This window comes from Notolepis coatsorum, assembly GCF_963971535.1.
Source record: "Notolepis coatsorum genome assembly, chromosome: 11".
Lineage (NCBI taxonomy): Eukaryota > Metazoa > Chordata > Actinopteri > Aulopiformes > Paralepididae > Notolepis > Notolepis coatsorum.
The window spans coordinates 2,250,844-2,278,627 of record NC_140175.1 but is presented as its reverse complement, the minus strand read 5'-3'; the positions used below and the strand labels follow the sequence as shown (position 1 = coordinate 2,278,627).

Below are 27,784 nucleotides of genomic sequence, written 5' to 3'. Positions count from 1 at the left end.
CGAGCAGAGCTGGCGAGGGAACACAGGTGGACAGAAATTAAAAATCTTCAACCTGAAGACCAGCTGATTCTTAAAACTTGGAACGAGCTTCCTGTGACATACCACACAATGCAGCGTGAGTATTGCCGTATTGACCATGTTTGGCTCTACATATGCATGTGGGCAGTCATTCTCGCATATGAGGAACATTAAGACCAACCTACGCTCACGTTTAACTGATGGAAGCCTCAGCGCCTGCATGAAGCTCAACCTCACCACGTATGAACCAGATTACAAGGCCATCAGCAAAACCATGCAGCACCAGAAGTCGCATTAAAAGTAAGACATATTTAATTTATTATACGTTAAAAATACTATATGGCTCTCAATGAAATATATTTAGAAATATTTGGCTTTTATGGCTCTCCCAGTCAAAAAGGTTCCTGACCCCTCTTGGGGAAATTCGGGTGTCAAAGCAAAATGGGGGGGGGGATTCTGCGATTTATTTTTACAATTAATTGCGAATATTTTCATGTTGAGCTATATAATGTTGATGAATACGCACAGAAAGGTACACCGTGCAAATGTTAATGCTTTATTTGTTTTAAAACGAGACGATTTAAACGAGACGAGTAAACTCGTTTTTGGCGCAAGATGTGTTAAGGGGATGCAGACCAGAGAAAGACTTTCGTCTTGTTTACATCAGGGTCCACCATTTTCAATTCATCATAACATACACGACATACAGATAGACAGTACTGCTACATCTATACATTTATGACTTACCAGATTTACAAATACAGTACTGTTTGTGATACAAAAAAAGAGTCTAAAAAAGAGAGTATATACATTTGACGAAGAAACTGTACATTGGAGGAGGTTGGGTAAGTGGGGTGGGGTGGGGAGGGGGGGGCAACTGTACATTGGAGGTGGGTGGGGGGTAACTGTACATTGGATTATTGACGAAACCTTACTTGGTCCCAAGAAGAGGGTCTCGTGTATTATTGGCTTAGGACATTTACTGTACATTGGAGGGGGTTGGGTTAGGACATTTACTGGGGCCAGTTTCGAATTGCAGACTCCCCGTTAGGGATGGGTACCTTTCACATTTGAACCGATACGGTACCGGTACCGGTACCTGTGAATCGATACCGGTACCCAACGGTACCTTTTTTCTGTACTTTATTCTCAAGAAATTTAATTTACCTACCTCAGTTGTGGAAAAAAAAATCCAAACTTCAAATAACTACAATTTCGACAGTTTTCGGCTTGCCATTGCTCCGACTGCTTTGTTGTTGAATCAAGTCAAATCCTAGGTAAGCATATATTGTGCGTGTGAACGTTGACATGAAAAGAAAAAAGTAAAAAAAAAAAAAAAGAAAAAAAAGAATCTGTATCTCACTTGATTCGATACTCGGTAGTACCGACGTGTTTCGGTTCGGTACCTCAAAAGTACCGAATTCGGTACCCATCCCTACTCCCCGTAGGTGCTCTTTGAGAGTGGTTTTGTGTGAGAGGTGAGAGGGGTTCTCCAGGATGTTTGTTATATTCATCTCCACCAGGCAAAAGCAAAGGTGGATGAAACTCGGTTCATTGTGGTCCAGGGATAGACCTGCGGGTGGCCTCCCCACAGCGCACCCTGCTGGCGGCCTGCCCACAGCACACGTCCAGTGTTTACCAGGAGAACTCACTCATGAAATACAATAGTAGAGTAGCTACTAACTGCTGTCACGTTAACCCTTTCACTGCCACATGACAGAAGGTTAGCCCTTTACTATCACACGACCGACGGGCGATGCTCCATCATTAGCATCATTAGCTCCGCAAATGCGGAGCTAATGATGCTAACGATGGAGCATCGCCGTCGGTTGTGTGATAGTAAAGGGCTAACCTTCTGTATTGTCACAGTGAAAAGGGTTAACCGGCTGTCGTGTGGCAGTGAAAGGGTTAATGTTCTGGCTGATCAAGGCAGCTTGTTTCTCACTGCTGTTATGATTATTATGTGTCGTCATGTCTTCACAGATCACTGCTGTTATGATTATTATGTGTCGTCACGTCTTCAGAGATCACTGCTGTTATGATTATTATGTGTTGTCATGTCTTCACAGATCACTGCTGTTATGATTATTATGTGTCGTCATGTCTTCAGAGATCACTGCTGTTATGATTATTATGTGTTGTCATGTCTTCAGAGATCACTGCTGTTATGATTATTATGTGTTGTCATGTCTTCACAGATCACTGCTGTTATGATTATTGTGTGTTGTCATGTCTTCAGAGATCACTGCTGTTATGATTATTATGTGTCGTCATGTCTTCAGAGATCACTGCTGTTATGATTATTGTGTGTTGTCATGTCTTCAGAGATCACTGCTGTTATGATTATTATGTGTCGTCATGTCTTCAGAGATCACTGCTGTTATGATTATTATGTGTTGTCATGTCTTCACAGATCACTGCTGTTATGATTATTATGTGTCGTCATGTCTTCAGAGATCACTGCTGTTATGATTATTATGTGTCGTCATGTCTTCAGAGATCACTGCTGTTATGATTATTATGTGTCGTCATGTCTTCAGAGATCACTGCTGTTATGATTATTGTGTGTTGTCATGTCTTCAGAGATCACTGCTGTTATGGTCCACGGCTCTATGGATTTTGCAGATACTATATTGATCGGAGTGCAGACCATGTGTATCACGTGCAGCAGATCATCCCTGAGCTTGTTGTTTTATTATCTCGTTCTGCAGAGTCGGTCTCTGATGAACCTCTGATGTGTTTATTGATCTAAGACCCAGAGGTCGCAGAGGTCACCAGGAGAGAAGAACAACACGTTTCACCTCTGTGTGAACTATGACCCTACCTGGCATGGCAGTCTGTGCCTTTGACATGTCCCTCTCTGTCCTCACAGCTAACCGGTGTCTCTCTCTCTCTCTCTCTCTCTCTCTCTCTCTCTCTCTCTCTCTCTCTCTCTCTCTCTCTCTCTCTCTCTCTCTCTCTCTCTCTCAAGTTTCAAGTTGTTTCAAGTTTCTTTAATAGTTGTCATACAGAAGTACAGAATACTTTCATACAAAATGCTTCTTACTGTTACGCTCCAGAGACTGTGCTAGACAAGATAGTATCAAATAACATAGTATAGCATGTAATTTAGAAGAAGAAAATGAGGTCACAGTGTTCGGTATAGACATATGTACAATGTTCTGAGTTACCATATAATATACAATACTATGCAGTGTACTAATGTACAGTACTATATAGTGCAAAGCAGAAATGGGATGAGGTACAATTTAGGTACAATTTACAGTAAGGTGTACGAGTTGTAGTGCAATCCTTCATCAATAAATATAAAGTGTGGGGAGTGGGTGCTACAGTGTGTTTGTTTAAAGTGGGTGTGTGCTATAAAGTGTGTGGAGTGGGTGCTACAGTGTGTTTGTTTAAAGTGAGTGTGTGCGTGTGGATGTGTGTGCTATGTGCGTTTGGTGGTTGTTGTTGTGTAGTGTTCATCTCTCTCTCTCTCTCTCTCTCTCTCTCTCTCTCTCTCTCTCTCTCTCTCTCTCTCTCTCTCTCTCTCTCTCTCTCTCTCTCTCTCTCTCCTCACAGCTAACTGGTCTCTCTCTCTCTCTCTCCTCACAGCTAACTGGTCTCTCTCTCTCTCTCCTCACAGCTAACTGGTCTCTCTCTCTCTCTCCCTCCTTCCTCACAGCTAACTGGTGTCTCTCTCTCTCTCTCTCTCTCTCTCTGTCCTCACAGCTAACCAGTGTCTCTCTCTCTCTCTCTCTCTCTGTCCTCACAGCTAACCAGTGTCTCTCTCTCTCTCTCTGTCCTCACAGCTAACCAGTGTCTCTCTCTCTCTCTCTCCTCACAGCTAACCGGTGTCTCTCTCTCTCTCTCTCTCTCTCTCTCTCTCTCTCTCTCTCTCTCTCTCTCTCTCTCTCTCTCTCTCTCTCCTCACAGCTAACTGGTGTCTCTCTCTCTCTCCTCACAGCTAAGCGGTGTCTCTCTCTCTCTCTCTCCTCACAGCTAAGCGGTGTGTCTCTCTCTCTCTCCTCACAGCTAACCGGTGTCTCTCTCTCTCTCTCTCTCTCTCTCTCTCTCTCTCTCTCTCTCTCTCTCTCTCCTCACAGCTAACTGGTGTCTCTCTCTCTCTCCTCACAGCTAACTGGTGTCTCTCTCTCTCCTCACAGCTAACTGGTCTCTCTCTCTCTCTCTCTCTCTCTCTCTCTCTCTCCCTCTCTCTCTCTCTCTCTCTCTCTCTCTCTCTCTCTTTCTCCTCACAGCTAACTGGTGTCTCTCTCTCTCTCTCTCTCTCTCTCTCTCTCTCTCTCCTCACAGCTAACCGGTGTCTCTCTCTCTCTCTCTCTCTCTCCTCACAGCTAACTGGTGTCTCTCTCTCTCTCTCTCTCTCTCTCTCCCTCTCTCTCTCTCTCTCCTCACAGCTAACTGGTGTCTCTCTCTCTCTCTCTCTCTCTCTCCTCACAGCTAACTGGTGTCTCTCTCTCTCTCTCTCTCTCCCTCTCTCTCTCTCTCTCCTCACAGCTAACTGGTGTCTCTCTCTCTCTCTCCTCACAGCTAACTGGTGTCTCTCTCTCCCTCTCTCTCTCTCCACAGCTGAGCGGAGTCCCTCTGAACGTCTCGATCCGCCTGCAGCTCAACCTCTACATCAAGGAGGTGGAAGGAATCTCGTACGTTATTATTACACATCTATTAAATCTATTATATCTATTTTTTTTTTCCACTTTTTCTCCATTTTTCTATATTTTCTCCCATCCCAATTTAGTATCATCCAATTCAACCCTCCCCTGTCACGGACGCTGTTTCTTGCCTCCCACAAGCCGGCTGCAATGTGGACTAAGTCATACATAGCACAAGTCCCCTCCGGTACTCGAGGTAACAGCAGTCGCATCTTTTCACCTGCGCTGCTCGATCTCTCAGTGGCGAGGAGTAACGCGTGGGAGGCTCACGCTGCCCCCGACACTTCCTGATTCTACTGCGCAGGCGCACCAACCGACCTGTAGGAGTCGCTGTCCACAACGCCCGATCCCCACCCATCAGTTTCCCACCCCCTAAATACGGCCAATGTGTATTAGTACGGACGACCAGCTAAACTGAAAGCAATGTGGAGCGCTGGGCTCGAACAGGCGAGCCCAGCGTCTCCAGATTTCGTGGCGAGCGCATTGCCCACTACGCCACGTAGCCGCCCTTAAATCTATTATATCTTAATCTTATGTAAGGGATAATGTATAGCTACGAGGTCATTGTCGCAAAATAATTGACCGACACGGAGTTTAAAATACCGAGCCGCCTCGGCGAGGTGTTTTAAACGTCAGTGAAGGTCAATTATTTTGCGACAATGATCGAGTATAGCTATACATTATCCCGCTTATTACATGGCTAACTTACTAACAATATACCTAATTAATTTTACATCGACTCGCAACACTGGTTCTGGCTCCGCTCGTCGCTCCGCCCCCTGTCATCGCCGGCAGCAGAACACCGGCAGTGTCTAATTGCACTGAAACAGTGTGTGTCAGTGGGCTTGATTGCGAACAGCTGCGCACAGCGGTCATTATTGTCCCACAGCGGTCATTATTGTCTGATAACTGACCTCTGACGCGCGCTATTGACCAATCACAAGCAAGCATTTCGGCAAATGTGAAAACGCCATGTAATAATATTACATATCTATTATATCTTAATCTTATTATATCTTAATCTTATTATATCTATTATATCTTAATCTTATTATTACATATCTATTCTATCTTAATCTTATTATATCTATTCTATCTTATTATTATATCTATTGTATTTATTATATCTGAATCTTATTATTATATTTATTCTATCTATTCTATCTGAATCTTATTATTATATTTATTCTATCTATTCTATCTGAATCTTATTATTATAGCTATTGTATTTATTCTATCTTAATCTTATTATTATATTTATTCTATCTATTCTATCTGAATCTTATTATTATATCTATACTATCTATTATATCTCCATCTTATTATACTATCTATTCTATCTGAACGTTATGGTCACATGTTCTCCTGATGCACCCTGGGAACACGGGCTCTTCCTGCCTCTGTTCCCGCTCAGGAAGTGGATGTGAACAGAACTGTTTGTGTTCCTGCAGAGAAACGGGAAAGATCTCTGAGGTGGTGATGCCCATGATTTGGTTTCAGGAGGTAAGTAGCTCGGGTCCCGTTACCATCTGACCTCCTTAACCCTTAAACCCTAACGCCCTTTGACCCCTCGTCCCGTTGGAGCCCTCGTTTCTCTGTATTTACTGTATGTACAGTGTATTTAGGAATCCACACCTCCTCCCTTTCCCATATGTTTCTGAGAGACCCCTCTCAGACATGTAGTTAACCCTTTCACTGCCACACGACAGCCGGTTAACCCTTTCACTGTGAGCAATACAGAAGGTTAGGCCTTTACTATCACACAACCGACGGCGATGCTCCACCATTAGCGTCATTAGCTCCGCTAATGGTGGAGCATCGCCGTCGGTTGTGTGATAGTAAAGGGTTAACCTTCTGTCGTGTGGCAAGTGAAAGGGTTAAAGAAACACACCTACATTATGTGAAACATGCTCGCCGTCTTCTCCAGAGTCGGACAAGAAGATGGATACCAGTTTGCTCTCTGTACGTTCAGTAGAAAGCTATCCGACTGCAAGCTAGCCTAGCTTAGCGCAAAATTAATGGAAGCTGTTGGGCCAAAAACACCTCTCTCGGAGTTTTAAGCTGTAGGCTAGTGGTCCATATCAGCATCCACATTAATTTGTGCTAAGCTAGGCTAACGTGCAGCCGGATAGCTTTCTACTGAACGCACAGAGAGAGGAAACTGGTCTCTATCTTCATGTCTGACTCCTGGCCATAATGTTGACGTGTTCCTTTAATTAAGGATCAGAGCACTGGTCAGGTGTGGTGTCTGGTCAGGTGTGGTGTCTGGTCAGGTGTGGTGTCTGGTCAGGTGTGGTGTCTGGTCAGGTGTGGTGTCTGGTCAGGTGTGGTGTCTGGTCAGGTGTGGTGTCTGGTCAGGTGTCTGGTCAGGTGTGGTGTCTGGTCAGGTATGGTGTCTGTACAGGTGTCTGGTCAGGTATGGTGTCTGGTCAGGTATGGTGTCTGGTCAGGTATGGTGTCTGGTCAGGTGTGGTGTCTGGTCAGGTGTGGTGTCTGGCCAGGTGTGGTGTCTGGTCAGGTGTGGTGTCTGGTCAGGTGTGGTGTCTGGTCAGGTGTGGTGTCTGGTCAGGTGTGGTGTCTGGTCAGGTGTGGTGTCTGGTCAGGTATGGTGTCTGGTCAGGTGTGGTGTCTGGTCAGGTGTGGTGTCTGGTCAGGTGTGGTGTCTGGTGTCTGGTCAGGTGTGGTGTCTGGTCAGGTGTGGTGTCTGGTCAGGTGTGGTGTCTGGTGTCTGGTCAGGTGTGGTGTCTGGTCAGGTGTGGTGTCTGGTGTCTGGTCAGGTATGGTGTCTGGACATTATACAGTGTATATTCAGACAGATATATATATATATATGCAGTAAATATTTACATCCCGGTCGACATCACAGATGTGAGAAGAACCTTCTTGAAAAGTCCACGACGTGTCTTGTCTTCTCGTCCCTCTGCTCTGTCTTCCTCCTCGTCGCTCCATCTCCCAGAGTGGATACATCGACGGCCCCATCGTCGACACCTTCTACACCATGATGGTGGTGCTGCCGGCGGTGATGGAGTACACGCAGTACAGCTGCATCGCCCTCGGCCTGCTCACCGTGGCGCTGGCCGTGCTGGTGTTCCGGCGACAGAGGAAGAAGGTGAGCCACCGCTCTGCATGTAGCCTGCGCCTGCGCCCGCTCCGTACTGTCCATAAGAGTGTGTGTGTGTGTGTGTGTGTGTGTGTGACAGTGTGTGTGACAGTGTGTGTGACTATGTATGTGTGTGTGTGACAGTGTGTATGTGACAGTGTGGATGTGACGGTGTGACAGTGTGTACGTGTTGCAGAATTGTAGATTAGTTCAAATTAGAATTTCAGCGTCACAAAAGGTCTTTAAGTGAGACTAGTGATGCACGATATATCGGCCGCCGATATAATATCGGCCGATATGGCAGTTTTTTTACACATCGGTATCGGTCCGATATCAAGATAGGGCCGATATTATTATTTTTTTTTTTTTTTTTTTTACATGTTTTGGCCTTAAATAGTTTAAAAATATCTGTCATTTCTGAAAATAAGTTACAAAAGTTTTTAAAAAAATGCGTTTTGGAAAATAGCTCTTTATTTGATTATCATAAAGTGTTTTCTATACAGAGATATCGACATCGGTAAATATTGGTATCGGCCAGAACAGCAATATTAATATCGGTTATCGGTATCGGCCACAATTTTCACATCGGTGCATCACTAAGTGAGACATATGGGCGCATAATAATATGTACCACTCCTAGGGATGGGTACCTTTCACATTTGAACCGATACCGGTACCCAACGGTACCTTTTTTCGGTACTTTAAAAAAAAATAAAGTTTTCGGCTTGTCATTGCTCCGACTGCTTTGTTGTTGAATCAAGTCAAATCCTAGGTAAGCATATATTGTGCGTGTGAACGTTGACATGAAAAGAGAAAAGTAAAAAAAAAAAAAAAAAAAGTAAAAAAAAAAATTTATAAATTCTTTTATTTTTAATTTTTTTTTAATTTTTTTTTCGGTTTCTCACTTGATTCGATACTCGGTAGTACCGACGTGTTTCGGTTCGGTACCTCAAAAGTACCGAATTCGGTACCCATCCCTAACCACTCCAGCTACGTACATAGACTCAGCCAAACCACTCTGTTATCCACCGTGGTCTGAGCGGACCGGCGCTGCCCGGCGGCTGTGTAGACGGACCAGGCCCGGTGGGTGGCTGTGTAGACGGACCAGGCCCGGCGGCTGTGTAGACGGACCAGGCCCGGCGGCTGTGTAGACGGACCAGCGCTGCCCGGCGGCTGTGTAGACGGACCAGGCCCGGTGGCTGTGTAGACGGACCAGGCCCGGCGGCTGTGTAGACGGACCAGGCCCGGTGGCTGTGTAGACGGACCAGCGCTGCCCGGCGGCTGTGTAGACGGACCAGGCCCGGCGGCTGTGTAGACGGACCAGGCCCGGTGGGTGTGTTGTAGACGGACCAGGCCCGGCGGCTGTGTAGACGGACCAGGCCCGGCGGCTGTGTAGACGGACCAGGCCCGGCGGCTGTGTAGACGGACCAGCTCTGGCTCTAATGTAGGTAATCATGGTGATAATAACCATGTCCTGTACGGTTATCTTTAGAGCCGCGTGCCTCGTCCTCTCGGTTCACAGTGCGGTCGGTCGTGAGATAATCAGCCTCTCTCTCTCACAGACGTGAACTCTGGACGACAAGGCCCCAGATCACCAGGTTTGCCTGGAGTCGCCCTTTCGCCCACAGGGAGCAGACGGCACCACGTGTTCTGTCATTATGACTCGACTCTTTTGTTGTGGATATTATAATAATAATAATAATGCATTTGATTTAAAGGCGTCTTTCAGAGCACCCAAGGTCGCCGGCGTACAGGGTTAAAAACAAATACAATTACACACAGTAAAAAACACAGTATTACAGAGTTACATAGCAGTTATAATAAACTTACAATTTAAAATAAAAATGAAAGTGAATATGCCAGAATGAACAGATGTGTTTTGAGACGGGGAAACAAAGGCGGGGAGGTGGTCTATTGCACGGATGTCTTGTGGGGGGATTCCAGAGGCGGGGGGCAGAGCGGGAGAAGGCTCTGGATCCCATGGTAGTCAGACAGGAAGGGGGAGTGACACGTTGGAAGGAAGAGGAGGATCTGAGCGACCGAGAGGGAGTGTAGGACTGGAGGAGTTCTGTGAGATGAGGAGGGGCTATAGGTTCTGGAGGGCCTTGAAGGTGAGCAGTAATACCTTGTAGTCGGTGCGTGACTCGACAGGCAGACGGTGAAGTTGGTGGAGAACACGATGGTGCTCTTTGTTGTGGATCTATTGTGATGTTTCTTCTTGATCTGTGAAGCCCACGGGGGCAAGTCGTTGTGATTCCCGGCTATACAGGACGCCTATCGTAAAGAGTAGGGGGTTCTCCAACGTTATACAGCTATACAGGACGCCTATCGTAAAGAGTAGGGGGACTCAGGGACTCGATCACAGGGGTTCCCCGACGTTCCTGGCCAAATTCCCAATCAGGTCTCTGACATCACGGCCACCTAATCATCCCTTCCCCTTAATTGGCTGATATCAATCCCTGTCTCCTGAGCCGTTCAGCCATTGTGTAGTGTGATGTGTGGTGCCAGTGTATGGTAGTCAGTGTGTAGTGTGATGTGTGCCTGGTGCCAGTGTATGGTAGTCAGTGTGTAGTGTGATGTGTGGTGCCAGTGTATGGTAGTCAGTGTGTAGTGTGATGTGTGCCTGGTGCCAGTGTATGGTAGTCAGTGTGTAGTGTGCCGGGTGCCAGTGTCTGGTAGTCATTGTGATGTGTGCCTAGTGCCAGTGTATGGTAGTCATTGTGTAGTGTGATGTGTGCCTGGTGCCAGTGTATGGTAGTCATTGTGATGTGTGCCTGGTGCCAGTGTATGGTAGTCAGTGTGATGTGTGCCTAGTGCCAGTGTATGGTAGTCATTGTGATGTGTGCCTGGTGCCAGTGTATGGTAGTCATTGTGATGTGTGCCTGGTGCCAGTGTATGGTAGTCAGTGTGTAGTGTGATGTGTGCCTGGTGCCAGTGTATGGTAGTCAGTGTGTAGTGTGGTGTGTGCCTGGTGCCAGTGTATGGTAGTCAGTGTGTAGTGTGATGTGTGCCTGGTGCCAGTGTATGGTAGTCAGTGTGTAGTGTGGTGTGTGCCTGGTGCCAGTGTATGGTAGTCAGTGTGTAGTGTGATGTGTGCCTGGTGCCAGTGTATGGTAGTCAGTGTGTAGTGTGGTGTGTGCCTGGTGCCAGTGTATGGTAGTCAGTGTGTAGTGTGATGTGTGCCTGGTGCCAGTGTATGGTAGTCAGTGTGTAGTGTGATGTGTGCCTGGTGCCAGTGTATGGTAGTCAGTGTGTAGTGTGATGTGTGCCTGGTGCCAGTGTATGGTAGTCAGTGTGTAGTGTGATGTGTGCCAGTGTATGGTAGTCAGTGTGTAGTGTGGTGTGTGTGTCTGGTGCCAGTGTATGGTAGTCAGTGTGTAGTGTGATGTGTGCCTGATGCCAGTGTATGGTAGTCAGTGTGTGTGTAGTGTGATGTGTGCCTGATGCCAGTGTATGGTAGTCAGTGTGTAGTGTGGTGTGTGCCTGGTACCAGTGTTGGCAGCCATTGAGCCTGCATAGCCCAAGGTTGGGTGCTACCAGTGGTGGTGAAGGAGGCAATTTCCACCCTACATTGTAAAGTGGGGCGGCTATGGCTCAGGGGTAGAGCGGGCGTCCAATGATCGAAGGGTTGGTGGTTCGAATCCCGCTCAAGCCCATGTCCATCCCATTGCCGTTGTGTCCTTGGGCAAGACACTTAACCTACTTGCCTCGTATGAATGTGTATGAATGTTGGTGGTGGTCGGAGGGGCCGTAGGCGATGATTATTCGCCACGCTTCCGTGAGTCTGCCTCAGGGCAGCTCTGGCTGCAGTTGTAGCTTACCACCACCGGTATGACTGTGTATGAACGAATAATGGACTCTGTGAAGCGCTCTGAGTCAGAGAAGAGCGCTATATAAATCCAATCCATTATTATTATTATTATTAAAGCGCTTTGCATGTCTAGAAAAGCGCTATATAAATGTAATGAATTATTATTATACAAATACATTTGATTTGATTTTGGCGAGGCTAGGTAGAGAATAGTACCTTCCTCGCCTGAGTACAGAAGATCCTAATTTTCTTTTTTTATCTACTTTTTTTCTCCCATTTTCTATTTTTCTCCCATCCCAATTTTCGTATCGTCCAATTCTACCCTCCCCTGTCTCGAACGCTGTTAGACCATGCCTCCCACAAGCCGGCTGCAATGTGGACGAAGCCTTGCATCACGTGTCCCCTCCGGTACTCGAGGAGGCAGCCGTCGCATCTTTTCACCTGCACAGCGCCATCTCTCAGCGGCGGGGGTCTGCGTGGGAGGGCACGCCGCCCCCGTCGCTTCCTGATTCTGCTGCGCAGGCGCACCAACCGACCTGTAGGAGTCGCTGTCCACAACGTCCGATCCCCACCCATCAGCTTCCCATCCCCTAATACTGCCAATTGTGTTAGTATGAACGACCAGCCAAGCTGATGGCAATGCGGAGAGCTGGGCTCGAACCCAGCGTCTCCTGCATTGGTGGCGAGCGCCTTGCCCACTGCACCACCTGGCCGCTCAAACCCGCTCAAATCTTGCTGAGACAAATTCCTTGTGTGTCTTGTCCTTGTTGGTCGGGAATGACATTGAAGAGAATGAAGATAAAAACAGATTTTATCGTGGGGAGACAGTGGTTCGGGAGGTGGAGCAGTCGTCTGGTAATCCAGAGATTCCTGGTTCGATTCCCGCTCCTCCCGGGCAGCGTGAGCCTCCCACGCGTTACTCCTCGCCACTGAGAGATCGAGCTGCGCAGGTGAAAAGATGCGACTGCTGTTACCTCGAGTACCGGAGGGGACTTGTGCTATGTATGACTTAGTCCACATTGCAGCCGGCTTGTGGGAGGCAAGAAACAGCGTCCGTGACAGGGGAGGGTTGAATTGGATGATACGAAATTGGGATGGGAGAAAAATAGAAAATGGGAGAAAAAGTGGATAAAAAAAAAAGAGTTGAATGGAGAATATTTTTCTCCTCAGCAGCTAACTGGTCTCTCTCTCTCTCTCTCTCCTCACAGCTGAGCGGAGTCTCTCTCTCTCTCTCTCTCTCCTAGCTAGCTGGCCTTCCGCGGGGTCATCCCTATGTTCCCCGGGTTCTATGTTCCCCGCTCCAGATAAAAAAGGGTCCTATGTTCCCCGGGTGCTAGATCAGCCATTCTCTCAAACAGCCAAACTCAATGCCTTACATTTGTGTTGTTAGTAGTCGCCACAGCGAACGGTAGAATTTCACCGGCACGTCGGAAACAAGAGATATGGAAAATAGCCCATATCCAATTACCAAATGAGAGAAATTCCAGTGAAATATTAGGCTTAAAAAAGGCTTGTGTTTGAGCTTAAAATGATTTATAGGCAGGCTATGTAATGAATGATATTGATAAATTAGGCCCTAGGCCTATATCAATTATTTTAAGCTCAAACAGATTCGCACATTAGGCCTATCAACATACTGTAGGACCCGGGGGAACATGGATATACGCTCCTGGCGTCCACTGGTTCGTTTTTATTTAAGCGAGATACAGAAGAGGGGAAATGACCAGATATCGCCTTATTTACTGCTCACTTTCAGAGCTGCTGAATGACGACGGGTAGTCGGAAGTGTGTCTGTCTTGAGATACTATAGTTCTCTAGATACTATAGACCCTTCACTACCACACTACAGAAGAAGGTTAACACTTTCACTACCACACTAGTTTCAAGTTTCACGTTTCTTTAATAGTTGTCATACAGAAGTACAGAATACTTTTATACAAAATGCTTCTTACTGTTACGCTCCAGAGACTGTGCTAGACAAGATAAGTATGAAATAAAATAGTATAGCATGTAAAATAGAAGTAAGAATAGAGGTCACAGTGTTCAGTATAGACATATGTACAATGTTCGATGCAGAATAGAAGTAACTGAGTTACCATACAATATACAATATACTATGCAGTGTACTAATATACAATACTATATAGTGCAAAGCAGAAATGGGATGAGGTACAATTTAGGTACAATTTACAGTAAGGTGTACGAGTTGTAGTGCAAATCCTTTACCAATAAATATAAAGTGTGTTTAGGTGTTCTAAAGTGTGTAAAGTGGGTGCTGCAGTGTGTTGTTTGTTTAAGTGAGTGTGTGCGTGTGTGTGCTGTGTGCATTTGATGGTTGTTGTTGTTGCATAGTGTTTATTGTTCGTTGAGCAGCCTGATGGCCTGGGGATAGAAGCTTCTTCTGAGTCTTTCTGTGCTCGCCTTGAGACTCCGGTATCGCTTGCCTGACCGCAGACAGGGGACAGGGGAGAAGAGTCTGCCTGGCTCTGGTCAGGGCTTTGGAATCAGTTTTTGGTGTCTTTGTTTTTCCAGGAAGCTGTGGCAGAATGCATGTCCAGCGTGGTGCTGCAGAACCCGGGGGTTTGTCAAACACGCCTGAATGCCCCGTCTCAGGGACTCGATCACAGGGGAGGGGGACGTTGATCTAATGCCCCGTCTCAGGGACTCGATCACAGGGGAGCGGGACGTTGATCTAATGCCCCGTCTCAGGGCCTCGATCACAGGGCAGAGGGGCGTTGATCTAGTGCCCCGTCTCAGGGCCTCGATCACAGGGGAGAGGGGCGTTGATCTAGTGCCCCGTCTCAGGGCCTCGATCACAGGGGAGGGGGACGTTGATTTATTCATTTATTTTGACCATATTCACACGGCAGCCATTTTTAATCCCAACCTGAGCATGGCATGAGAGCAAAAGGGCCGGCATGTGAATATGGTCAACGAGGATGTTTTCTACCAGCCTCGTAGTAAATGTTACCCGCCTCCACTCGGGTCTGACAGGCTTTACTGGTTTGAAAACAACCATCCAGTGATTTGTATAATACAACCCTGTGCTGATCATTCATCTTCCAGAGTCATAATGTGTTTAAGGTGTTTAGTTTAGTTTTGTTGCATGTGTTGCCGCCAGTCCCTCAAATGTCTAGCAATCAAGCCAAATGTTACCACGCTCTGATTGGCCAATGAGAATCATTTAATCAACCGGTCACTTGTACACCGTGTCAGCTGCACGGACTGGGGGATCCACCCACTGCATGGGCTCTCTAATCTGATCCACAATCAGCTGATCCATACTCTTTATGATCCATTACTCTTTATGATCCATACTCTTTATGATCCATACTCTTTATGATCCATACTCTTTATGCAATCAGAGAAATATAAAGCTGCACACTGTGCTGCCTCCGACTGGACACGCTATAAATTCCCAATTCGAAAAATTCCTGTGTATTTTGTCCGATTGGCTGATTAGTAAAGAAAGTTTGGTCGTCTCTTAGGCGTCTGTGAAATACTCCGTAAAAGGTTCAGAAGCCCAGTAAACGCAGAAGGACAAATGTATCGTGAATGATTCAGGTGGGTTCATGTAAACACACACACACACCACTAAGGTACCCATGTACATGTCGAAATACTTCCCAAAGGTCAGTGAATACCACGACCACAACACCAGAGGGAGCTCCACAAATCATGTTCAACCCAGATTCGGCTCAAACAAGGGACTAAACACGTTTAGCAAATTATGCCACAACAATGTGGAACGCCCTACCCACAGCTGTAAAGGAATGTGAATCACTACCCACATTTAAAACCGCTCTCAAAGAACACCTACGGGAGGCCGCAATTAGAAACTGGCCCCGGTAAATGTCCAAACCGCCCCCCCCCCCCACCCAACCCAACCCCCTCCAATGTACAGTTTCTTCCCCCTCAAATGTATATACTCTCTTTTAGAAACTCTGTCTCTTAAAAACAGTACTGTATATTTGTATATCTTGTATGTCATAAATGTCTGGATGTAACAGTACTGTATATCTGTATGTCATGTATGTCATAAATGTCTTGATGAATTGAAAATGGGGGACCCTGATGTAAACAAGACGAAAGTCTTTCTCTGGTCTGCATCCCCTTAACAATTGTGTGTATTGAGCCGTACTGTATTGTACCCATTCTGCAATCTGTTAAAAACATGTTCAATCAATCAATCAAAAAACACACACACACACACACACGCACGCACGCACGCACGCACGCACGCACACAGACACACACACACACACACACACACACACACACACACACACACACACACACACACACACACACACACACACACACACACACACACACACACACACACACACAAACACATTGTATTCATTTATGAATTAATTCATGTTGTTGTTGTTTTTCCTCACCATGACTGTTTTCCCCCTGGGTTGGTTTAATCAGAGCCCATTGACTTGCAGTGAACCCTTCCTGTTCTCAAAGTGAGTGTTATCGGTGTGTAGAACCAGGAGAAGCAAGGGTCTGAAAACACCTCGTGTTTGATGACGACGACATGTGGTCGCTGGCAGCCGGCTCTCTGGGAGAACTGAAACAAACAGCGACATGTGAACATGATTAATTTAGTTCTCCGAGGATGTGTGCTTAGAGGAAGCGCTCTCCGCCTCCATGATATGCATGACCAGGGGTTATTATGTGGTGGTTAACATATTTACAGTTTCACTGTCAAACCCTGTGAGAGTTGGAAGCATGTGTCTGCATATCGGACAGGGTGCAGTTGTAAATGTACTGTTCAAAAAGCTAAGAAAGGGATTAAAAGGAGTGTGTATTTCTATTATTGGGGTTAACTTGTGGAACAATGCTGATGTACAGTTAAGAATGAGTCATTCGCTTTTGGTTTTTAAAAAAATGGTTTGTAAAGCTATTTTTGAAAACTACAAAGGTGAATAATACTGTTTTTTGCTATTTTCTTTTAGAATATTGTTTTTGAGTCTTAATTTAGTTAAGAATATAGGACAGGCATATATAAGCATTATGCTTCAGTCTGTACCTTTTCAGTCACTGTCAAATCAAATATTGTTAAATGATTGTGCATATTGTATTGTGTGAGATGAGTTTAAACTCACTCCTCTCACAAGTTGCTCTATTTAAACTCACTCTTCTCAGAAGTTGCTGCTTGCTCTATTTAAACTCACTCCTCTCAGAAGTTGCTCTATTTGAATGAATGAATGAATGAAAACTTTATTAACAGATTGCAGAATGGGTACAGTGCAGTACAGCTCAATACATACAATTGTTAAGGGGATGCAGACCAGAGAAAGACTTTCGTCTTGTTTCCACCAGGGTCCCCCATTTCCAATTCATCGTAACATATATGACATACATGACATACAGATAGACAGTACTGCTACATCTATACATTTATGACATACCAGATTTGCAATTACAGTACTGTATTTGTGATACAAAAAGAGTCCAGAAAGAACAGAGTATATACATTAGGCGTAGAAACTGTACATTGGATTGGGTAGGTGGGGGTGGGACTGTACATTGGAGGTGGTTGGGGGGGGGGGGGGGTAGGAGTGGGGGGGGGGGGGGGGGGGGGGGTTGGGTAGGAGTGGGGGGGGGGGGGGGGTTGGGTAGGAGGGGTGGGTGGGGGACACTGTACAACTGTACAAACAACACTGTACATTGGATTATTGACAAGACCATACTTGGTAATTTACTGTACATTGGCGGGGGTTGTGCTCGGACATTTACAGGGGCCAGTTTCGAGTTGCAGTCTCCCTTAGGTGTTTTTTGAGAGAGTTTTTGAAAGTGGGTAGTGATTCACATTCCTTTACAGCTTTAAACTCACTCTTCTCAGAAGTTGCTCTATTTAAACTCACTCCTCTCAGAAGTTGCTCTATTTAAACTCACTCCTCTCAGAAGTTGCTCTATTTAAACTCACTCCTCTCAGAAGTTGCTCTATTTAAACTCACTCCTCTCAGAAGTTGCTCTATTTAAACTCACTCCTCTCAGAAGTTGCTCTATTTAAACTCACTCTTCTCAGAAGTTGCTCTATTTAAACTCACTCTTCTCAGAAGTTGCTCTATTTAAACTCACTCTTCTCAGAAGTTGCTCTATTTAAACTCACTCTTCTCAGAAGTGTATTCCTCTGAATCAGAGTCATTCAATCAATCAAACCAGTGGAGAGCTTATGGCTGCATCCCCGAACTGACCACCATTAACCAAGATTCAAGAGAGAGAGAGAGAGAGAGATTCAAGAGTTTTCACTCATCACATCACTACCAGGGCATACAGTGAAATGCGGTTGGCCATGCCCGCTTCGATTGTGCAATAAAAACAATAGTAATAATAATAAAAAAGATAACTAGATTAGACATGGTAAATAGACATGTTAATAAATCGCTTAAAGGCACTGGATCCTATGTACATACCATATACGATGTGCAGTTTTTCTTCCATGTCCCTATGATATACTTGCTGTTACTAACTATACTATACAACAATCACAACCTTATTAACCTTATTCTTTGCAGCGTTCGACTGCAGTGAATGACAAGCCACCGGCTTCTTTTTGTCCTGGAGCGTGACTTGATGTGAACTAGGGACGTCCGATATTATCGGCCGATATTGGCATTAAAATATAATGTCGGAAATTATCTGTATAGTTTTTTTTTTTGTTTTTTTTACATTTATTTAACCTTTATTTACCGAGGCAAGCAAGTAAGGACAAATTCTTATTTTATTCTATTCTCTATTGTCAAAAGTATGCATAATGTTGTGTTAATTCCACGACAAGAGATATGTAATGTTAATTACCTGAAATTATTCAGTTTTTTGGGGGGGGGGGGGGGGACCCTGCATATATCGGTATCGGTTGATATCGGTATCGGAAATTAAGAGTTGGACAATATCGGTATATCGGATATCGGTAAAAAAAGCCAATATGAATAAAGATAATGTTGATAGCGGCCAGAAAAGCAATAACAAGACTGTGGTACAAAGAAGACCCACCGACAATAGCACAATGGGTAGGAATAGTGGAGGAGATACAGGATATGGAGAGGATAACACACATGCTGAGGTTACAGGAAGAGAAATTTGGAGAAAGATGGGGAAAGTGGGAGGATTACAAGGGGAACGAAAACGACATCACAGAGGAAGAACCAAATGCATCACAAGAGGGCGAAGGGTAAAGGAGGAAAGATGTTCAAGGAGGGTCTCTGAACCCATGTCACACACTTTTGACTTAGTTAGTATTTTCTGATTTTATTTTTATTTTTTTTGGGCATTACAATTGTATTACATTTTTTGTACTTTATTATTTATGTCTGTTTAACAATGTTGTATTAATAATCAAGGAAGATGTGGTTTGTAAATGGGTGAATCAAAAGGCAAAGAGAAATTTAGTATAAAAGAAATAGAAAGGGCGAAGGATAAGAGAAGAAGGAAATTCAAGGAGGGTCACTGGACCCATACCATACATATTTACCTTAGTCAGTATCTAATCCTTTTGAGTAGGTATTAAATTTGTCTATACCTGTTCAAGGGCGGTATACAATCAGTCTTTGTATTAAGTGCCTGGAAAAACAACTGTAGTGGAAACATATAACCAACAATGCTATTCATGTAACCATTTATGTTCACTGCATTCTTTCATGTTATGTTATGGGATCCATTTTTGTGTAAGTGTTGTTTGTCTATAAATGTTAATAAAAATTTAAGTAAAAAAAAAAAAAAAAAACAAAAAACAATATGGAACATCCCTAATGCGAACCCATTGTTCTCTCAGCTTGTGTTGTGGGTCCTGATCTCTGAAACATCTCCCTGACGCTGGCTGTCCTCTCTCTCTCTCTGGTCCCAATGCAGGCCCACGACTGTGGGGAGGCTTCCAAGTCCGACGCACGAAGCCCCCTGCTGCCAGTCGATACGGACCGATGATCAACACACACTCACACTCACAGGCTTCCAATAACGGTGACTGTACCGTTCCCACGATGTGCAAGAGTTCGTTTGGACGGTCTGCCTTCTCCGTTAACTAACGGGGCAAACTCATGGAACTCTCTGCCTGCTCGCTTAAAACTGGAGTCCCAATGCCAACGTCTTCAGCAGAGGACTCGAGGTGCGGCTGAAATCAATGCAGCAGTGCTGCTCACGTGTGTAGAAGCGGACTGGTTTTGTTGTTTTGATCACGGACTCTTGCTCTGGTAACTATTTGTTCTGATTTGTGATTTTTTAATTGTCTGTATTTTACTGTTAATTAATTGTATTCTATCTTTTAGAAAAGCCTCAATGGACTAGTGTTGAAAACTAGCACTTGTGCTATAAACACGCAAAACAACACATCTGGTCTGTGTCCACTGTGGCTGGTCCAATGTAGCTGTGGTGGCCATTTTAAATAAACGTTTTCATTCATTCATTCACATGCTGATGGGTCGGACACCTCACTAACGGGACTCTGTGGCCCCGCCTCTCTCCTGTGGCCCCGCCTCTCTCCTGTGGCCCCGCCTCTCTCCTCCGTGGGACTGCAGTGTTGTAGTAACTCGAGTCCAGGACTGACGTTCAGGACTCGTGACTCGTCTTGGGACTGCAGAACCGATGACTCGGACTTGGACTCGGACTCGAGCGGCGACCGCGTTCGGACTCGGGAAGGTGCAGACGAGGACTCGGACTTGTTCGTTGATAAATACACTGTCTCACTGAGCTCACCTGTCTCTCACTGAGCTCACCTGTCTCACTGAGCTCACCTGTCTCTCACTGAGCTCACCTGTCTCACTGAGCTCACCTGTCTCTCACTGAGCTCACCTGTCTCACTGAGCTCACCTGTCTCTCACTGAGCTCACCTGTCTCACTGAGCTCACCTGTCTCACTGAGCTCACCTGTCTCACTGAGCTCACCTGTCTCACTGAGCTCACCTGTGTCTCCCTGAGCTCACCTGTCTCACTGAGCTCACCTGTCTCACTGAGCTCACCTGTCTCACTGAGCTCCTCACCTGTCTCACTGAGCTCACCTGTCTCACTGAGCTCACCTGTCTCTCACTGAGCTCACCTGTCTCACTGAGCTCACCTGTCTCCCTGAGCTCACCTGTCTCACTGAGCTCACCTGTCTCCCTGAGCTCACCTGTCTCTCACTGAGCTCACCTGTCTCACTGAGCTCACCTGTCTCACTGAGCTCCTCACCTGTCTCTCACTGAGCTCACCTGTCTCACTGAGCTCCTCACCTGTCTCCCTGAGCTCACCTGTCTCTCACTGAGCTCACCTGTCTCACTGAGCTCACCTGTCTCACTGAGCTCACCTGTCTCACTGAGCTCCTCACCTGTCTCCCTGAGCTCACCTGTCTCTCACTGAGCTCACCTGTCTCACTGAGCTCACCTGTCTCTCACTGAGCTCACCTGTCTCACTGAGCTCCTCACCTGTCTCACTGAGCTCACCTGTCTCCCTGAGCTCACCTGTCTCACTGAGCTCACCGGACCAAGGGACCAACATAATGTGCTGAGTTGGGTCAATATTTTATTAACCCTTTCACTGCTGCACTACCAAAAACGGTTAACCCTTTCACTGCCACACTACCAAACGGTTAACCCTTTCACTGCCACACAACATCAGGTTAACCCTTTCACTACCACACTACAGACGGTTATGCTAAGGAGGAGGGGTTCATGGGAGTCCATTTTAAACGTTTTTTTTTTTTTTTTATTCTTGTGGATCAATGATTCATTGATCAAGGCATACTGTAGCATTAAGAGACACATTCTTACATGTGTGGTAGTACTGTCTGGTAGTACTGTCTGGTAGTACTGTCTGGTAGTACTCTGTGGTAGTACTTTGTGGTAGTACTTTGTGGTAGTACTTTGTGGTAGTACTTTGTGGTAGTACTCTATTCTCGAAAGGGTCTGGATACACTTGTATTTGGAATTGGATGTGCCTCATGTCCTAGACCCCTGATTATAGTTATGTGGATAAATGATGTGGAATGAATTAATAATATGAATTATTATTATTATTAATAATACGTATTCATATGAATAATAAATGTGCCTTTGGGGAAACTTTTACTGTTGAATGTCTTGTCTCGTTATTACTTAATAGGGGTGGAGCGTAACAGTAAGAAGCATTTTGTATAAAAGTATTCTGTACTTCTGTATGACAACTATTAAAGAAACTTGAACTTGACTCGGCGTCACCAACCCAGACTTAGTGCGGTGAGATACAAGTGTCAGAAAATGCGAAAATGTCTTGCACTTCAAAAAAAAATCGAAATCTTGCTTTTTTGACTGCTTTGAAATGTCATTGCTCTGTTCCCTTATTTGCAAACTTAAATACAACTTGTAAATGAGTTAATTATTATTAGATAGTTCGACAGTATTGTCTCTCATTACTGTGGCAAAAACTACAAGCGAGGGCTTTACGCTGGGTGTGGTCTGTCTGCGTGTGCTTCATGCATTAATCTTCACAGGTACTTAACGAGGTGTTAAAAACACACACAAGGACACACGCTCTCCTTTCTTAGCAGAGAGAAGGAAAATGTTAATACACTTATCTTAACCTTATAAGTTATAGCAACTTAACTTGTGACAAACGCAGTGTCTATATTAAAAAGACTTTCATCATAAAACGCGAGTCGGGACTCGGGTGTATTGTCATTAAACAACATTAAAACACATTTAGAATGTCACAAATTTTATGAGCGAACGAATTTCGTTCGAGTGAATTTATTGCAACCTAATGGCATAAGAAAGTAAATTCATTCAATAGGGAAACGCAAAGAAAATAACAAACAACTTATGTATTATATTTCGTCAGCATTTTCCATACAGGCGCCTTTCAAGATGCGCTATTGGTCAGGACATTAAAACACATCCTGCTCTCTCTCTCCCCCTCCCTTGTTATTCACGCATTATGCATGCATGGCTTTTAAAGCAATTTAATAGCCTAAACTTCGTTGTAACTTATTTAATTCACATGTTCTTTATTTCATTTCATTTTTCCCGACATAATGCTACCTGACCCGACGAGATCCGTCACTTGGTTGCATTACATTACATTACAGATGAAGTATCTTCTCAGAAAGTGGCTATCTTTTTCTTTGACGTGTATTTACATCTAAGGCCCCGTTTAGACGAGCGTTTTGTGAACAGAAACCGCAAAAGTCATCTTGCGGTTTCACTTTTAATTTTACGTTTAGACGAGCGTTTTGGGATGGAATTCTGCGTGCAGACGACGCTGTAACGACTCGAGACGACGGAGCCCCACTGTCACACGATTGGCGCATATGTCACATGACGTGCTGTGAAGACCCGCCCTACTCTGCCTCTGATTCGCAGACTGTGGATGGGGAATGTGATTGCACCAAAGCAGAGTCACTCACAGACAGTGGGTCCACTCACGCCGCGGGACAGATTCTTGTGTATTTAACCCTTTCACTGCCACACGACAGCCGGTTGTGTGATAGTAAAGGGTTAACCTTCTGTCGTGTGACTCGTGTGGCAGTGAAAGGGTTAAAAGTACTGCCAATGTAGCCTTCAGGTGATCTCCGTTGATATAAGTCAGACATACTTGCTTTGTTTACGTCTCGGCTACTGGCGCATACCTGCTACCTGTGACGTAAGCAGTACGCGCGACCACAGCCGTGACAACCCTTTCGTCATCGTTTTAACAGATTTATACGTTTTGATAGTTTAGAAGAGATCGCAAAGCTTTTGCGTTTCTAGGAATTCCACCCTGGAAGGTAGTCTCACTTTTTTGCGGTTTCACCCCGTAAAAACGCCGTTTCCGTATAAACGAAAGGCACATCCGCAAAAATATTTTTGCGGATTCACCTGCTAGCGTTTCCGTCTAAACGGGGCCTAAATGCTTATTGGTCAGGCAGCCACGGCGGTGACGCCATTAAGTGGATTGCCATTGATGGGTATTATAAACAGCGTGTTGACAGTGCTCTTCTGATAGTCACCATGCAGACTACAGCGAGAGCCGTTGCTGAGGCGTTAAACCGGTTTGCTCACTTCGGTGGACACTGTGCCGAGGACAAAAACGCACTGGCAACATTCATAGCGGATTTCATTTTGAGCCTCATAAAAAAAAGTGCCCTTTTTGAAAAAAAATAAATAAAAAAAAAATCGTTACGCATATAGACTGCCCTTCCAACTGAAAATGTCAGGATAGAATCCAAATATTAGGTAAAGAGAGAGAGATGCCCCATATTCCATTGCAGTTTGCACGGCCTCCTCAGCGTGCCTCTCCGCGGACCTATATATTTTATGCATAGCGTGGGTGGTGATGATGATGATGATGATGAATGATGATGATGATGATGATGATGATAGAAACCGCTGTGGCGCATACAGTTGAATGCTGGTATTACACTCACTGAGGGACACGAAGAAGTCAAGTCCGATGGGATTTGGGAATCTCAAATACAAATCAGGATTGGAATAAAAAATGCATTTATATTAAACAATACAGAATATACAGCACTTCTTGGGGTCTGTAGGGTAAGCACTTATTCCCTCCCCCCTGAACATTTATGGAGATGTATGGGCCTTTTAAGTCAGTGATAAAAGTGTCTTTCAAGGATAAGTGAGCTCCTGCACTGATTATTATAGTTCAATATTCAATATTTGATCACCAAAACCCCCCAAAAAGCATAAAAAGGGCCCCCCCCCCGCCCGAAAATGGCCCTTAAAAATCGGGCTTGTGCGCTACGTGCGCTCAGTTAAAACACACACAGGTATAGTGCCCTTTTCAGCCTTTGAGCACCTGCCCCTCTAAAGTCCTGTGCACGTCCCTGAGTGGGTGTGTATCTGTTAGTGGCTTGATGTGATGGAAATTAGTCAGAAGGATTACGACAAACATCTGTATCTCCAGTATGCACCCTCCCAAGTGATGATGTTTGGAGGGCGTGGAGGAGATGTATTATAGGACACGAGTGTCAGCTTCCTCATGGTTGCATTGATCCATTGGTGGACTGTTTCCAACATAGTGGACTTGATCACCTGCAGTGATGTAGACATCCTTGTCATCTGGGAACTGTCCATCTGTTAACAACTTATTTGACAGGAATGAGAAAATGTCTTGTTACACCTGGCCCAACTAACTCCTCGTCAACAGAAATATCTCTACTTGACGTGTATTGTGTCTATCACAATAAAAGCTTTCCCATAGAGCTCTGCATGATGTTTGAAGTGTTGCATTCTCAGCTTATTTGCTGTCTTCTTCTGTGTTTTCTTCTCATGGAACAACAGTAAGTCATGTTTATTTAATTTTTATTCAATTACTCATTCATGAAAACCTAGGTACAGGCACCAACATCACTTTTCTAGGTTCAATAGAATAAAAGTTATGAAGCGTAATTCGAAATAAATACAGAAATTGCAGCCATCTTTGATTTTTGCCATACCAGAATATTCAAAACATCAATATTTGAACTCCAGTTGATTTCTCACACAGTATTAACTTAAAATAGCAATACAAAATTATATTACACAGCAATTGTGTGAACATTAAGACGTTTTTAAAGAATTCATGATTTCGATTGTGGCCATTTTGGATACATTTTTATTAAATTCAACTGGTTTCTTGACACTCAAGCCCAAATTGTTCTATAGATCCTTATCTTCAAATTAGAAGTGAAAACGAAACTTTCGCATATACATTTTAAATGACTGAGTGTCCAGGCACCCCACTATCAGAAAAGTGTGTGGTTTTCTGGTCAGCAGGAGATGTGCATCTCTGGCAGCTTATGGTCAGTGGCATTGTTTGGCAAATAGTGTTGAACTTTAGTGTTACACCCTGAGTGCATAGTATAATAGACATATTAGCATGGTAGGTAGTAGTATACGGATAGTAACATAGTACATAGTAGTAAGGTACTAGTAAAAGACAGTTATTTATATATATATTATATTGTAGAAATCGTCGGAATAGAGAAACGCACAATTTCTATCAGTTGACAACACAAAGCCGTGTGTCATTTATTTCGCAGTAGCACAAGTGACAGCTGTCAGAACTATGCCGTGCTAGCTTCTGACAGCTCGTAGTAATCAAACATTTATCAATGAAACCCCACACAGGGCGTCTCCTCTCAGCCCAACCCCAAAACCAACCTCCTTAAAGTGACAGTGCCCCATCAACACATCATAACAATACCATGGGGAATTATGTCTCTATAGAACCCACTACAATATAAATATTATATTTATTAAGAAGGTTATTTATTTATTTGCATTTCAGATATTGATTGAAGAGGTGTGTTTCTATATGGGTGACATGTCCCCATACACAGGGCATACGAGGGCATTCGCATGCAGTCACCAGCTCTCCACCCAATCCAATGCCTATATGGGAGATTTCCGACGACCTGTTAAGACGGCACTCTCTTACGCCACCATCACCAAAACACCAAAAGAGCATCAAATCACTGACCTCTAGGACCATCATTCAGGTTATAGTACCAGTTACATTACAATGAAAATAAGTGGGGCATCCAACCCGAGTGCAAATGTAACAGTAAAGTGCAATAGTAATATATAGTGATTAAGCTGGGTATAAGATATATACATTTGTTCTACTGAGTATAATGCTAATCATACTCATGTACAGAGTTGTAATATATTTAAATGTTTCAAAAATTGTCTTAAGTACCCCAGTTGCTATTGCATGCACATATTTGTGTTTTATTACACGTATATGTACATACATACCAACTATTCGCCTGTTTTATTCTCCACCCATCCATAGCAACACTATTATCACCGACATCCAAGAAGGGGGATCCCCCTTTGAACGGCCCTTCTAAGGTTTCTCTCCTCCACATCGCCTGTGGTGCTTTTTTCTTATTGCTAGGTTTTTCCTTACCTTTGCTGGGGTATGTCTGGGAGTGTTGCATTTATTACTTTACATTTATTTTGGATTTCATGGTGGGTTTTTTGTTCTTGATTTATTGGGATGTTTCTTCTTGAATAGTTTAAAGAAGACTTGTCCGGCCCATGGGGACATTAACTTGTGATTTCGGGCTTTACAAATCAATTTGATTTGATTTAATATGCATTTAGATGTCCAGTGATACAGGTATAAAGACACTATGGTCAGGTACTCTACTACTGGCCCCTGAACAGCGAACACTGGAGCGGTTAAAGCTGAGGTGCCTTGCTCAAGGGCACAGCGAGCAGGCACGTGCACTGTATAGAGCCCAACGGGTGCACAAGCACCTGCCCTTTTGTGCCTCTTCTTTTCTTTTCTTTTTTACCTCCATATAGAGAGAGTGATCTGCAATCTGCTTGGGTTGGGGGTGCCCATATTATGTGCATTACACAAACTAAAAACAGATATTACATTACATTACACAAACTAAAAACAGATATTACATTACATTACACAAACTAAAAACAGATATTACATTACATTACACAAACTAAAAACAGATATTACATTACATTACACAAACTAAAAACAGATATTACATCAGGCACGTTGGAACAGGGGGTGCGGCGGGTGCGGCAGCACCCCCTAGTGTCAGCTTCAGTTACTGCACAAAGGTAAAAACGGTATTTTTATATACTGTAACAATATAAGTTATAAGTTGATCCTGCTCAAAGCACTTGACTTCACCATTACACTGACACACTTGTAAATACGTTAATTCTTGTTAGATTGCCCGACTGTATTATTTTCCTCGCTGTGTGGAATACAGTTGCGTCTGAGGGGAGTGGCCACTGGCTGCTCCCTGCTGTCTCGGGTGTCGGAGAGGAGACGCACAGATGAGAGAGGAGATGAGAATGAATGAATGAAAACTTTATTTAACAGATTGCAGAATGGGTACAATACAGTACGGCTCAATACACACAATTAAGGGGATGCAGACCAGAGAAAGACGTTTGTCTTGTTTCCATCAGGGTCCCCCATTTTCAATTCATAGTGTGTTCATAGACGCACCAAAATCCATTGCGGGGTGAAAATTTGCCGCAAAACATTAATATCTTTGGAACCGTTTGTGTTCAATTGTATCTGACTTCTCTCGTCACAATTGAAATTGTATTTCTCCGTCGAGAAAAAGCTGGCTGGCAGTCTCATTGAATAATATACGCACTCCGAAAGTCTATAAACTTGTGCATAACGGAGCAGAGGTCCCCAACCATCGGGTCGCGGACACTTAATTAGCCGTGCATTGATAATACAATTGGTATCAGCTGTGTAACGTCTTAATTTAGGC

General features: G+C 44.5%; 1 protein-coding gene across 1 annotated transcript in view; it reads left to right on the top strand.

The window, feature by feature from the left end:
* Window positions 1-20,570, top strand: part of scarb1 (scavenger receptor class B, member 1) — a 49,306-nt gene extending 28,736 nt beyond the window's left edge. The window contains exons 9-12 of the mRNA XM_084324079.1: window positions 4,588-4,661; window positions 6,122-6,173; window positions 7,627-7,779; window positions 19,448-20,570. Coding sequence (XP_084180205.1) covers window positions 4,588-4,661; window positions 6,122-6,173; window positions 7,627-7,779; window positions 19,448-19,519 — 351 coding nt within the window. The 3' untranslated portion in view covers window positions 19,520-20,570. The remainder of the gene's footprint in view (window positions 1-4,587; window positions 4,662-6,121; window positions 6,174-7,626; window positions 7,780-19,447) is intronic.
* The last annotated feature ends 7,214 nt before the right edge of the window (window positions 20,571-27,784 follow it).